General features: G+C 55.1%; 1 protein-coding gene across 4 annotated transcripts in view; it reads left to right on the forward strand.

The window, feature by feature from the left end:
• LTBP4 (latent transforming growth factor beta binding protein 4) overlaps window positions 1-12,635 on the forward strand; it is a 28,525-nt gene extending 15,890 nt beyond the window's left edge. For all 4 annotated transcript variants that reach the window (XM_086352585.1, XM_086352586.1, XM_086352587.1 and 1 more), the window contains 17 exons: window positions 394-519; window positions 608-727; window positions 1,580-1,708; window positions 1,928-2,053; window positions 2,346-2,468; window positions 2,706-2,837; window positions 4,001-4,132; window positions 4,212-4,337; window positions 5,547-5,693; window positions 6,751-7,017; window positions 7,330-7,401; window positions 7,675-7,803; window positions 8,014-8,160; window positions 9,131-9,283; window positions 10,247-10,627; window positions 11,022-11,174; window positions 12,224-12,635. In XM_086352585.1, coding sequence (XP_086208711.1) covers window positions 394-519; window positions 608-727; window positions 1,580-1,708; window positions 1,928-2,053; window positions 2,346-2,468; window positions 2,706-2,837; window positions 4,001-4,132; window positions 4,212-4,337; window positions 5,547-5,693; window positions 6,751-7,017; window positions 7,330-7,401; window positions 7,675-7,803; window positions 8,014-8,160; window positions 9,131-9,283; window positions 10,247-10,627; window positions 11,022-11,174; window positions 12,224-12,378 — 2,618 coding nt within the window. In that variant the 3' untranslated portion in view covers window positions 12,379-12,635. The remainder of the gene's footprint in view (window positions 1-393; window positions 520-607; window positions 728-1,579; window positions 1,709-1,927; window positions 2,054-2,345; window positions 2,469-2,705; window positions 2,838-4,000; window positions 4,133-4,211; window positions 4,338-5,546; window positions 5,694-6,750; window positions 7,018-7,329; window positions 7,402-7,674; window positions 7,804-8,013; window positions 8,161-9,130; window positions 9,284-10,246; window positions 10,628-11,021; window positions 11,175-12,223) is intronic.
• Window positions 12,636-12,977: the final 342 nt, after the last annotated feature.

A 12,977-nucleotide genomic window follows, 5' to 3' on the forward strand; every position in this document is an offset into this window, starting at 1 on the left:
AAGATCCCTTGGAGAAGGAAATGGCAATCCACTCCAGAGTATTCTTGCCCAAGCTATCCTATGAACAGAGGAGTCTGGTGGGTTACAGTCTATGGGGTCGCAAGAGTCAGGCACAACTTAGCGACTAAACCACCACCTTGTGCTCGTGGGAACTCTCAGGAAGGGACAGGGCTGAGGCACAGAAGGCATCATGCAGGAGGTGGTGTCCTGGCCACTTCATGGCAGTTGGAGAGACCATTAATGGGGAAGCAGTGAAACGATCCGTCCTTCTGGCAGGAGGGGGCAGCCTGAGCAAGGTCCAGGGCACTGCCTCCAGAATGGAATGTTGGGGTGGGTGGTGATGGTAGGGGGTCCAGGTCCCTTTTTCAGCCCCACTGGCCTCCTCTGCCCCAGATGTGGATGAGTGTGCCCGTAGCCCCCCGCCCTGCGCCTATGGCCGGTGTGAGAACACGGAAGGTGGCTTCCAGTGCGTCTGCCCCACAGGCTTCCAGCCCAATGCTGCCGGCTCCGAGTGCGAGGGTGAGGCCGGGGAGGGAGGGACGAGTGTGGATGGATGAGGGGGGCATTGGACCACTACTTCAAAGCCGCACTCTTGTCTGCTCCCCAGATGTAGACGAGTGTGAGAACCACCTGGCATGTCCTGGGCAGGAGTGTGTGAACTCACCTGGATCCTTTCAGTGCAGGGCCTGTCCTGCTGGTCACCACCTGCACCATGGCCGATGTACTGGTAAGATCAGGCCCTGGGTGTGACCTTGGACCTGCGTCATGACTCCTGACCAAGATTGTGACCCTTGACCTGACCTGCAGCCTTCTAACCTGGATCTCAGTCCTCTTACCTGGATCACAACCCCCAGAGCATGACTGCGATTCTTGACCTAGACTTGATCTCCGCCGATCAGAGTGCAGTTTCTGATATGGACCATGACCCTTGGCCCTGAATGTGACTTCTGCCTCTGTGATCAATGACCTTCAACTTGACTGTGACATTTGACCTTAGCTGTGAACACTGCTGATAACCCTGGGACCCCAACCCTGATAGCAGTTGTGCCCCTCCTGTCCTCTGGCCCTGTATTCGACCTGTGACCCCTAAACTTGACTGTGACATCTGGTCTAACCATAACTACCAACCATAACCCTGACCATAACCCCTGACTCTGTGTGATGCTTGACCCTGTCTTTTTCACTTCCCCTGCCCTTTCTCAGGGTCCCTTCTCTGGGACCTGATTGGGTTCATGATCTGGATCCCAAACCCTGACCAGAGACTCGGACCCCTGACTCATCAGAATGGCATCCAATTATCCTGCTTTATAATACCTGACCCCTTACCCTAACTAATGTCTGAACCCTGTCCCAGTCCCTTCACCTGCCCCTAGGATCCTGGCACAGGGAGTTCCCAGAAACCCAGACACAGGATCCCCCGAAGATGGTCCCCAGGATTAGAGAGCCCTGGTCTCCCTTACCCAGTTCTGCTGCTGGCTCTTTACCTCACGTCCAACCCAAGACACTTCCCATCATTTCTTTCTGACCCTCATCCATGTGTCCTTAAGCAGAACCTCCTCTGAAATCCCCGTTCCCGCAGATGTGGACGAATGCAGTTCGGGCGCCTCCTGCGGCCCCCATGGCCATTGCACTAACACCGAAGGCTCCTTCCACTGCAGCTGCGAGCCAGGCTACCGGGCGCCAGTTGGTCGGCCCGGGCCCTGCGCAGGTGGGCTGGGTGGGGAAAGGGCTGGACAGCCTTGGAGTGGGCCCTGGCTTCCTGGGCAAAGCCTGGTGGGGAGGTGGGAGCTGGACTAAGGGACTGTATAGGTGGAATTAAGAAACTGGCCGTCTGGGGCGTGGCTTGCGAGCAGGGTTGCTGCTTTGTAGGCGGGGCTTGGGTCCTGGGGCGGGTCTGGTGACCCAGTCTGAACTCTGGGTACCCTAGACGTGAACGAGTGCCTGGAGGGCGACTTTTGCTTCCCCCACGGCGAATGCCTCAACACCGACGGCTCCTTCGCCTGTACTTGTGCCCCCGGCTACCGGCCCGGACCCCGCGGAGCCTCTTGCCTCGGTCGGTACCCACGCCAGGCCTGAACCGGGAAAGGCTGGGGAAAGGGAGGGGCGGAGTTGGAGAGGAAAGGGGGAAAGGGCGGAGTCTGGATAAATTGGGCAGTGAATGGACAGGCTCGAGCCAAGCTCGTCGGGGAGGTGGGGCTTGCAGGAAAGGGAGGAGCCTAAGGCAGGTGGGGGAAGGCGTTAGAGTCTCGGAGCCGTAGAGGCCGGGAAAAGGTGGTGGAGGGGCGTGGTCTGGAATGTCAGGCAGAGAAGGAGACTGGCTTGCGGTTGCTGACACTGTCCCGCAGACGTGGACGAATGCAGCGAGGAGGACCTCTGCCAGAGCGGCATCTGTACCAACACCGACGGCTCTTTCGAGTGCATCTGTCCTCCGGGACACCGCGCCGGCCCAGACCTCGCCTCCTGTCTCGGTGCGAGGCCCCGCCCTGGCCAGATCCCTCTCTCCTCTGCCTCTGGTCTCCCCTATTTGTCTCCCTCTCTGCCTCCCCTCTGCTTCTTCCTCCTTCCCCCTTTCCTGCGTCTCCCGCCTCCAGCTTCCAACTCTGCTCTCCCCTCCCTGACTCCCCAACCTGTTCTCCTTTCCCTCCTTGCCACCCTTCTTCCCGCGCGCCGCTTCCCCCATCTGACTGCCCCGCCTCCTCCCTCAGACATTGACGAATGTCGGGAGCGGGGCCCTGCCTTGTGCGGGTCCCAGCGTTGTGAAAATTCCCCGGGCTCCTACCGCTGTGTCCGAGACTGCGACCCTGGCTACCACGCAGGCCCCGAGGGCACCTGTGACGGTGAGACCACTGCCCCCGCCCCCACGAAGAGCTTTCTCGATGACCAAGGAGGGGCTCCAGGCTTCACTTAACTCTCTCCCCATCGGTGGTGCAAACAAGCTACTAGTGTGTCTTTACATTGTCTGTAGTGGGGAAACAGGAAGCTGAGGGAAGACTCTTCTATCAGGAAACAGACCAAACCTCGCTTCCAGAAGCAGCACAGATTTGGGGTTAGGGGGGATGGTATGCAGGTCAACATTTTGTGGAACAGATGAAATGACTGTGAACTGCTTTGCGTTCTTGGGTTGCCAGACCCCTGATTCATGGAAACCTAGTTTCATGGACCTCATTCACTAATTTCACAAGAATTCATTAAGCCCTACCGTGTGGGATACTGGGAGCAGAACAGGCAATAAGTCCAACAAAATCCCTGCCCATGGGACTTCCCTGGTGGTCCAGTGGGTTAGATTCTGCAGTCCCAATGCAGGAGGCCCGGGTTCAATCCGTGGTCAGGGAACTAGATCCCACATGCTGCAACTAAAGATCCCACATGCCACAATGAAGACCCAGCACAGCCAAAAGTAAACAAACAAAAAAATCTCTGTCCTCATGGAGCTGATGTTTTATCGGGGAGAGACAGACAATAAATATGTAAATAACTCTGATTCATCCAGCAAATGATTTAGGGGCAGCTACACCTGGGGATACAGCAAGGAACAGGACAGACACAAACCCCTGCCAACGTGGAGCTTGGATTCTAGGGAGGTGACAATCAGCATGCTAATAAATACATGGATATAAGAAGTTTAAGAAGGAAAGTAAAGCAGGATAAATGGACACAGAGGACAGGTTAGATAAGGGTGGGGGCGCTGGTTAAGGGGGCTTGACCTAGACTCTGGAGTGAAGCAAGAGAGGGAGCCATGCAGATAGCTGAGGGAAGAGTGTTCCTGACAAAGGGAACACCAAGTGCAAAGATCCTGAGGTGGGGTCACATTTAGGCTATTTGAGAAATGGTAATGAGGCCTTGCCTGCCTTAAGAGGTGTCAATGCTTGTTGGTCGGACTCGTAGAATACCAGATTCAGACACCTCTCAGGCATAGGAACTGGAAGCAGCACCAAGAACCTGTGAAATCAGGCCTGTGACTCTCCTTTCTTTCCCCTACGCCCTCCCCATGCTTTTGCAGACATAGATGAGTGCCAGGAATATGGCCCAGCGATTTGTGGGGCCCAGCGCTGTGAGAATACCCCTGGCTCCTACCGCTGCACGCCAGCCTGTGACCCTGGCTACCAGCCCACGCCAGGGGGCGGATGCCAGGGTGCGTGTCCCTGGGGCCGTGGGTGAGATGCGGAGGGGATAGAAGTTCCAGCCTTGGCTTGACTGTCTGGTGGTTGCAGATGTGGACGAATGCCGGAACCGGTCCTTCTGTGGGGCCCACGCCGTGTGCCAGAACCTGCCTGGCTCCTTCCAGTGCCTCTGTGACCAGGGCTACGAGGGGGCGCGGGACGGGCGTCACTGCGTGGGTACGGGGCTCCTGGGGGAGGGTGGGGCCAAAGGGTGGGGAAGAGGCTGGTCAAACCCTGATCCTCTCCATAGATCTGAGTGCATGTAACCTTTAGAGGTATGGAATTTAGACCTTGGAATAGAAGATCATCTTCATGTCAGTCAGGAGTCCCTATTAACTCAGATTTTATTTGGGGTATGCTTTAAAAATTCATGCATAAGGGAGTAGAAGTACCGTAACCTTAAGTGTATGTAAACATTTTTTTCCCCAAACATTTACAAAAAAATATTTGGCAGCACATGGGACCTTAGTTTCCCAACCAGGGACTGAAACCCTGTCCCCCACATTGGAATGCAGAGTCTTAACCACTGGGCCGCCAGGGAAGTCTGCCAACATTTTATGAGAAAATTTTCTAAACATATGGCAAGTTAAAGGCATGTAGAGTGAATCTCTGCACACCCATGACCTGCATTCTATTATCATTATACTTGTTTCCTCACATGTCTCTCCATTAATCCACCTAATTTTTTGGAGAGATTTAAAATTAAATTGCAGGCATCACTATATCACTCCCCAAAATTTTTCATGCATAATAATGCATATTATTAACCAGAGATCAATATGTGTTCACAGATATTTTTGAGGTTCATCTTACATACAGTGCAATGCATGATTCTTAATTATACATTCTCTTAGTTTTGACAAATATGAACACATCAGGCTTCATTTCTTTAAAGGGAATCAAAACTGTGAAGTTCAGGGAAATACTTGAACTTTGGGGATACGTGAATATAGGAATTGTAACTAGGCTAGCTGTCTCCCAGCTCTGCTATCCTCTATTGCATTTATTTTCAGGCAGATTCTCTTTTCACAACGACAAAAGGGGCCATCGCACCTCTGGCTAACATCCTCAGCTTGCCATCCCTAACTACAGAGGGAGGCTCTGAGTATTTCTAGAACAAGTCCCAGCACTGGCTTTGATTGGCCCAGCTGGGTCACTGCCTGTCTTTGACCCAGAGAAATGCATCAATCTGCTTGACCTACTCAAAACACATGGGTTGAAAAATGGAGAAGCAGAGGGCTCCCGTGGGGAAATCAGGGTTTGTCATTGGAACATAAGCAGAGGATGGGATCTGAGCCGTTAAAATGCTTGAAAGCTCAGACTTTGATGGAATTCCAGAAGTTTACCACCGTTGACTCCCTCTTCCGTCTTGTCTCCTGCTGACAGATGTGAATGAATGTGAGACACTACAGGGCGTGTGTGGAGCTGCCCTGTGTGAGAATGTGGAAGGCTCCTTCCTCTGTGTCTGCCCCAACAGCCCTGAGGAGTTTGACCCTATGACCGGGCGCTGTGTTCCCCCTCGGACCTCTGCTGGTGAGACTGAGATCAAAGTCTACTTAACTGATGGCTGCTGGCCCCACAGGAAAGTAATGGGATCTAACCATTCCTGATGTGGACAGCTGCCATCAGTTAGATGCTGTTGTTTTAAACAACAAAAAACTGCAAAACACAGAAGTTAACCTAGGTGTGGGACTCAGTGTCAGAAGTAGATCCTGGTTCTGACTTGACCAGATTCCTCCATTCAACAAATGTTCACGGTGTTTAGGCCCTTTTCTGGGCACTGGGAACACAGTGCTGCTGCTGCTGCTAAGTCGTTTCAGTCATGTCCGACTCTGTGCGACCCCATAGATGGCAGCCCACCAGACTTCCCTGTCCCTGGGATTCTCCAGGCAAGAACACTGGAGTGGGTTGCCATTTCCTTCTCCAATGCATGAAAGTGAAAAGTGAAAGTGAAGTCGCTCAGTCGTGTCCAACTCTATCGACCCCATGGACTGCAGCCTACCAGGCTCCTCCGTCCATGCGATTTTCCAGGCAAAAGTACTGGAGTGGGGTGCCATCGCCTTCTCCGGGGAACAGAGTAGTGACCAAAAAAGACCACCCTGTCTTCAAGGGGGACAGATAGCAATATAGCCTGACAGTAATAATATAGAGAAATCAGGACTGTGATGGAGGCAAGGGCCACGGGGTAGGTAGGGAGGAGAAGGCAGGTGAGAGAGGGACTTGAGCGGTTCCACGTGGACAGGTTGTGGAGCTGCCTAAGTCAGGAAACAGTGTCTAGGCCTAGGTCTGAGTATGAAGATTCCCAGGCCATTTTGGGATGTGTTGATTAGGAGGCCTCCAGGAGGCCAGGGAAATGCCCTCTTCTCTGACCTGAACTGCAGGTGGGATGAGGGGCCAGATGCTTGGGAGAGGGAGATAGGGAGGCAAGAGGTGCAGAAACCAGAAGAGGCAAGAATGGAAGAGACCATGGCGGATCGATGGTGAGGGATGTGGAGCCTGGTTCTGCCACACCGGGACCTCAGTTTCCCCATCCATAACGGAGAGGCTGGAGGCTCAGCCCGCACTGGGCTAAAGCCCCTTGTCTCCCCAGGTACATTCCCAGGCGCACAGCCCCACGCACCTGCCAGCCCCAGTCTGCCAGCCAGACCCCCGCCCCCACCCCCGCCCCGCCGGCCCAGCCCACCCAGGCAGGGCCCTGTGAGCAGCGGGCGCCGGGAGTGCTACTTTGACACCGCGGCTCCGGATGCCTGTGACAACATCCTGGCCCGGAACGTGACGTGGCAGGAGTGCTGCTGCACTGTGGGTGAGGGCTGGGGCAGCGGCTGCCGCATCCAGCAGTGCCCGAGCACCGAGACAGGTGGGCATGGGCCTCGGGGTGCACGCAGGGCTGAGGGTTTGGGTAGAAATAGGTGGACATGGGACTGGGCTGGGACAAGGGGACACACTTGGACAAGGGGCAGAGGTGCTGGTATTGCATGGGCAAGGGTGACTTGCCAGCCAGGTGGGCATCAGGCTGAGAGGTGGATACAAATAGGCACAGGGGCTGAAGTCTTGGGCAGTGAAGGGCAGGCATGGGGCAAGAGTAAGCACTGAGGCAAGTGGGCACAAGCAGGCCCAAGGCAGGGGCTAGGGCCAGGGTGTGGGGGCTTAGCCTTGTCTCTGTGTGCAGCTGAGTACCAGTCATTGTGCCCCCATGGCCGGGGCTACCTGGCGCCCAGCGGAGATCTGAGTCTCAGGAGAGGTAAGGCCCACCCACCCTCAGCCTCCAGCCCAGCTCTGTCTCACCCTGTCTCTGTTTTCTTCATCTCTATCTCTCATCCTGTTTCTCTGTCTTTCCCCTTCCCACCCCTACCTTCTGACTCTGTCTCTGGGTCTTTGTCACCATCTCTTCCTCCTTCTCTTTCCTGATCCTGCCCTGCAGCCACACACTCCCCTCCCCCGATCCAGCCCATCCCACAACCTGGCCCTCCCCCATCTCTGGTGAGGCGCGTGCCTCTGATCATCTTTCCCGCAGACGTGGACGAGTGCCAGCTCTTCCGAGATCAGGTGTGCAAGAGCGGCGTGTGCGTGAACACAGCCCCAGGCTACTCGTGTTACTGCAGCAACGGCTACTACTATCACGCCCAGCGACTGGAGTGCATTGGTAAGAGTCCCCCACCTCCACCATCACCCCCACCCTCGCCTGGGACTCTTTCCAACCCTTGGTCACGCCAGCGCCTCTCTGGAATGTGACCACCACCAGCAGGAAGTCGTTCCTGAAGTCTAGACTCCATTTATCAGATTGTCAATGCACTGGGGAAAGGGCAAAAGGGGAGGAGGCTACTTCTTAATCACTCCCTCCATGCCTCCCTAGATAATGACGAGTGCGCGGACGAGGAGCCAGCTTGTGAGGGAGGCCGCTGCGTCAACACTATCGGCTCTTATCACTGCACGTGCGAGCCCCCACTTGTGCTGGACGGCTCGCGGCGCCGCTGCGTCTCTAACGAGAGCCAGAGCCTTGGTGAAGTCTTCCCGCGCCCCGCCCCGTGGATTATCAGTCCCCCCCACGCCGTCCAGCCCCTTTTAACCTCAGCTCAGCCTCCTGCCTACACCCAGGCCACGCCCCTCGCGCGTGGCTCTGTCACGCCCCTTAACGCTCCATTTAGCCTCTGGTCTTGGCTTTTGGCTCTCAGAACTGGAGGCCAGCTGGCGTGGTTAAAGACTAAGGTTTCAGAGGAACCTCCCTGCCACTTGCTGGTCCGGTGTACACAAGCACGTTTGCTTATTCCCTTTTGGACCCCCACAGCTTGTTTTCAGCATATTGGGTAGATTGGCAGTAGCCCCTCTCTTAGAGGGTGGTTCTAAAGAATTCTGTTTTCAAGAACACAAGGAGGACCTGGTTTCACTAAGTGCTAAAAGCATGCTTTCTGTTATTTCCCTGTGTGTCTCTCTTTGCACCTCTCTATGAGTTTCTGTCTTTAGGCTTTTCTCTAAATTTCTGACCCTCTCTGCATCTGTCTTCGCTTTTAAGTCTTTCTCTCTGCACCTTTGCTTTCCTGTGTTTCACTGAATCTCTGACTCTTTTGATATGTTTGTCTTTATTTTTTTGGGTCCTTTCTTTTTGCCCATTGACACAAACTCTCTTGCTTACTGTTCCTACAACATCCTTCCACACTCTATCTAAGACGTCATTCAAACAACAATGCTCAGAGAGGAAAAGCAACTGCCCTGGGGTCACAGAGCCTTCCAGAGGCCAGGCTTGGATAGATTCCTCCTCTCCAGACCCTAGCTCCCTCCTATTTGATAATTTCGTGCCAGGCCAAGCCCTGTACTCACCTGGAGCTACTTCAGAGGACTTCCGGAAGCCACATCACAGCTGATGTGAAGGGCTGAATGATAGGGAGGGGCTGGCTGGGCTGAAGGAGATTGAGCAATTTGGGAGGACTTGAGTGTCTTCTTCCTGCCTTGATGCATGCTGTCTCTGCCCTCAGATGACAATCTGGGAGTGTGCTGGCAGGAAGTGGGGGCTGACCTTGTGTGCAGTCGCCCTCGGCTGGATCGCCAGGCCACCTACACAGAATGCTGCTGCCTCTATGGCGAGGCCTGGGGCATGGACTGTGCCCTCTGCCCCGCACAGGACTCAGGTACCACCACCTGCCTGGGCCACACTCAGAGACTCTGCCCCTCAGGCACTAAATCCAGTCCTCAAACTCCCAGTCTTAGACCCCAAGATCCCCCCAAACTCAGCCCCTCAGACCCCTATGTCCCAGCCCATTCCTAAATCTTGGTTTCTTAGGCCCCAAGTCACAACCCAAAGACCTCCAAGCCTCAACCACAGAAAACCCAAGGCCTGACTTAGCAGGTGTCATAGTTCCAGTCCCATAGGGCCCTGAGGTCTGGGCTCTCAGACTCTCAACCCCTGGTCTCTGGTACCCCAAACAAAACAGCCCATGAGACCCCTCCCCCAAAGCCTGGACCTTTAGAAGTCAAATGCCAGTTGCCAGATCCTGCCATCCTGGCCCCCAGACTCTGGTCATAGCTCACAAACCTCCAAGTTCCACTGGCTTGGATATTCACATCCAAGTGCCTAAAAGGCCAGCCCACAGCAACAGAGATCCCCCTTGCCTTGTCTCTTAAAAGCCCAGAGTCCCCTATTTCTCAGCCCTTGGGAAACCAGTGCCAGCCCCAGGTCCTTGGTCCTCTGACTTCCAGGTCCCATGGCTCAGATCCACTCCCATGCATCCTGATCCCTCAGGTCCCTGATACTTCCCAGTCCTAAAACACCTCCATCCCACCTTCATAGGCCCGTAGCGCCAGATCTCATGGGTCCACAAATTCCATCACTTGAATCCTGACTTCTAGCTGTAGTCCTCAGTACTCCTACCTCAGTGCCTTGGAATCCCGGTCTCAGTCCTCAGACCTCAGTCCTGGCTCCAGAACCCCTGATCCCAACCCTGAAACCCCAACCCGCTCCTTTGACACCCCTCTAATGCCTCAGCCCAAGCCCCTCCCACCCTCTCCTCCAGGCTCCTCTTCCCTCAGGGGGGATATACATAGCAGATGTCGGGGAAGCCCAGCTGATTGTTAGGCTTGGCTCCTATTTGCAGATGACTTTGAGGCCCTGTGCAACGTGCTGCGCCCCCCTGCATATGGACCCCCACGGCCAGGTGGCTTTGGACTCCCCTACGAGTATGGCCCAGACCTAGGTCCACCTTACCAGGGCCTTCCCTATGGGCCTGAGTTGTACCCACCACCCGTCCTACCGTATGACCCCTACCCACCGCCACCTGGGCCCTTCGCCCGAAGGGAGGCCCCCTACGGGACGCCACCCTTTGACATGCCGGACTTTGAGGACGATGGTGGCCCCTACGGTGAATCTGAGGCTCCTGCTCCATCCGGCCCGGGCACCCGCTGGCGCTACCGGTCCCGTGACACCCGTGGCTCCTTCCCAGAGCCTGAGGAGTCACCTGAAGGTGGAAGCTATGCTGGTGAGTACTGAGGCCTGAGTGATGAGCGCTAAGATGAGGACCAAGTTGTACAGAGATGGCACTAGGAGAAGGGAAGGCGGGAGGGATGGGGAGAGACAGAGATAGAAACAAAGAGAAGTCGGGGAGAGACAGACTCAGAGAGACAGGAAAACAGAGATATTGTTGGAGAGAGCGACGGAGAGCAGAGATGAAGAGGAACAGAGCCATCTCGGTAGATGAACCGAGAAAACGATGAGGACAGAGGGAAAAGCTAGAGAGAACAGAGCAACGCAGTAAACATCCTGGCCCCACAGCGCCGCCCACAGCCCTGGAGCGGGATGGACAGTTTAGAAGGGGACCCAGGGAATCAGGACAGGGCCCCACTCGAACCCCGGAATCCCCACACTCTCCGCAGGCGCCCAGGCTGGGCGCTACGAGGGACTGGAGGCGGAGGAGTGTGGGATCCTGGATGGCTGCGCCCACGGCCGCTGCGTGCGCGTCCCCGAGGGCTTCACCTGCGACTGCTTCGACGGCTACCGCCTGGACATGACTCGCATGTCCTGCGTTGGTGAGGCGGTGGGCCAGGGCCAGCATCGAGGGGTTGGAGATAGGGTGGAAAACCTTTACTAGCGGTGGGTAATCAGGGTCGTCAGGGAGACCGGCCAAACGGCTAGGCAGGGGAACAGAAAAAAATTCTTGCTCAGGGATGGGGCATGCCTGCAGGACAGGTCAGGTTGTGAGGAAAGCCAGGTTGTGACCACAACACCAGGGCTGGGCTTGAAGCTGGATGGAGAGAATAGAATCCTGCAGACGTGATTGTTAAGGACTCCCAGAGCTATTTTGAGCGATTTGCTTGACTTCTTTGAAGAACCTTCAGTCTTCCCATCTGTAAAATGGGAATATGCATCATGTCTGCCTGGTTTAGACAGCAGGAAAGCGGAGTGGTTACAAGCCAGGACTCTGGGGCAGTTGGATAGACCTCAGGCTCTGTCCACCAGCGTGATATGTGATCTTGGACAGGTCACTGTCCCTTGCTCAGTTTTTCTCATCTGAAAAATGAGCATATCTTACAGAACCCATTTCACAGAGCCGAGAACATCGATTTGCAATGACAGTGAGGCCTTTGTGTAAACCAAAGCTCAGCGAAGAGAACTGACTTCCCGAACGACTCAGAACTAAGAAACAGCAGGGGGCTGGGCACTCAGAGTCTTTGCCAGCTAGTCTGAGAACTTCCTGGGCTTTTTGTGTGACACTGGGCAAGGGGCTTCCCCATGCTGAGGCTCAGTTTGCCCAGTACCTACCTCATTGGGTTATTAGGAGGATAGTTAATACAGGTAATATGCTCAAAACAATGTCTGGCACAACAAGCATTTGTGGGTGCTGACACCATCATCAGTATTGTTTTCCTAGCAAAACCCTAGTGCCCTAGGGGGCTACCATATCCATCTCACAGAACACAAAGCTGAAGCGCAGAGAGGTTAAGTCACCTGTCCAGCTCACACAGCCAACAGTCTCCACTCCGACAGGAGACTCAGCATCCACAATCCTCAGGGGCCAGGGAGGCGGGCACCTGAGTCCCCAGCCCTGAATAGCACTCCTGGTATCTCCTCTCCCCAGACATCAACGAGTGTGACGAGGCCGAGGCGGCCGCCCCGCTCTGTGTCAACGCGCGTTGCGTCAACACTGATGGCTCGTTCCGCTGTATCTGCCGCCCAGGATTCGCACCCTCACACGAGCCGCATCACTGCACGCCCGCCAGACCCCGGGCCTGAGTCCCCAGCAGCCCTGGGCCGCCCACTCCGCGCCTGCGCACGCGGGGTCCCTGCTGCGCAACCCTGCCACCCACCCGCTTGCGCGCATGCGCACAGCGATGCCGCACCCGGCGGAAAGGAGGGTCAGTGGGACAGATGGACAGAAGGAGCAGCCTTCCTACCGACGTCGCGGGCCCAGGCTTAGCCCACGGTCCCCTTCACATTCCTGCTCCTTTTTATAAAAATGTTCAATTAAAAAACACCTATTTTGTACCTTCCGCCTCTGTCTGCCTGATGTTTCTCAACATCTGGCTCCAGAATTTGTTTTTTGAGCCACTAAATTACATCCTCTCCCCATTCCTGCTTCTTCATTCCTGCGCCTCTGTCGCTTGCTCTCTCTCTGCCTTCTTTGGTCCCTGCTTTTCTCCTGTGTCTGTTTCTTTGTCTCTGTCTTCTGGCTCTTGTCTTTCTGCTTCTTTTCTCTGCCTAATTCTCCTTGTCTCTGTGTCTTTCTCTTTCCCTCTTTCATTCTGTCTCTAATCTCGAGGTCATACCTCTGGATTTTTAATACTCCTGCCCTTCCCGATAAATCCTGTCCATAGCTTTAACTTCCCCCTGCC

Source organism: Bos grunniens, chromosome 18 (genome assembly GCF_055505025.1).
Source record: "Bos grunniens cultivar Pamir isolate PY7600 chromosome 18, Bosgru_T2T1.0, whole genome shotgun sequence".
NCBI classification, from domain to species: domain Eukaryota; kingdom Metazoa; phylum Chordata; class Mammalia; order Artiodactyla; family Bovidae; genus Bos; species Bos grunniens.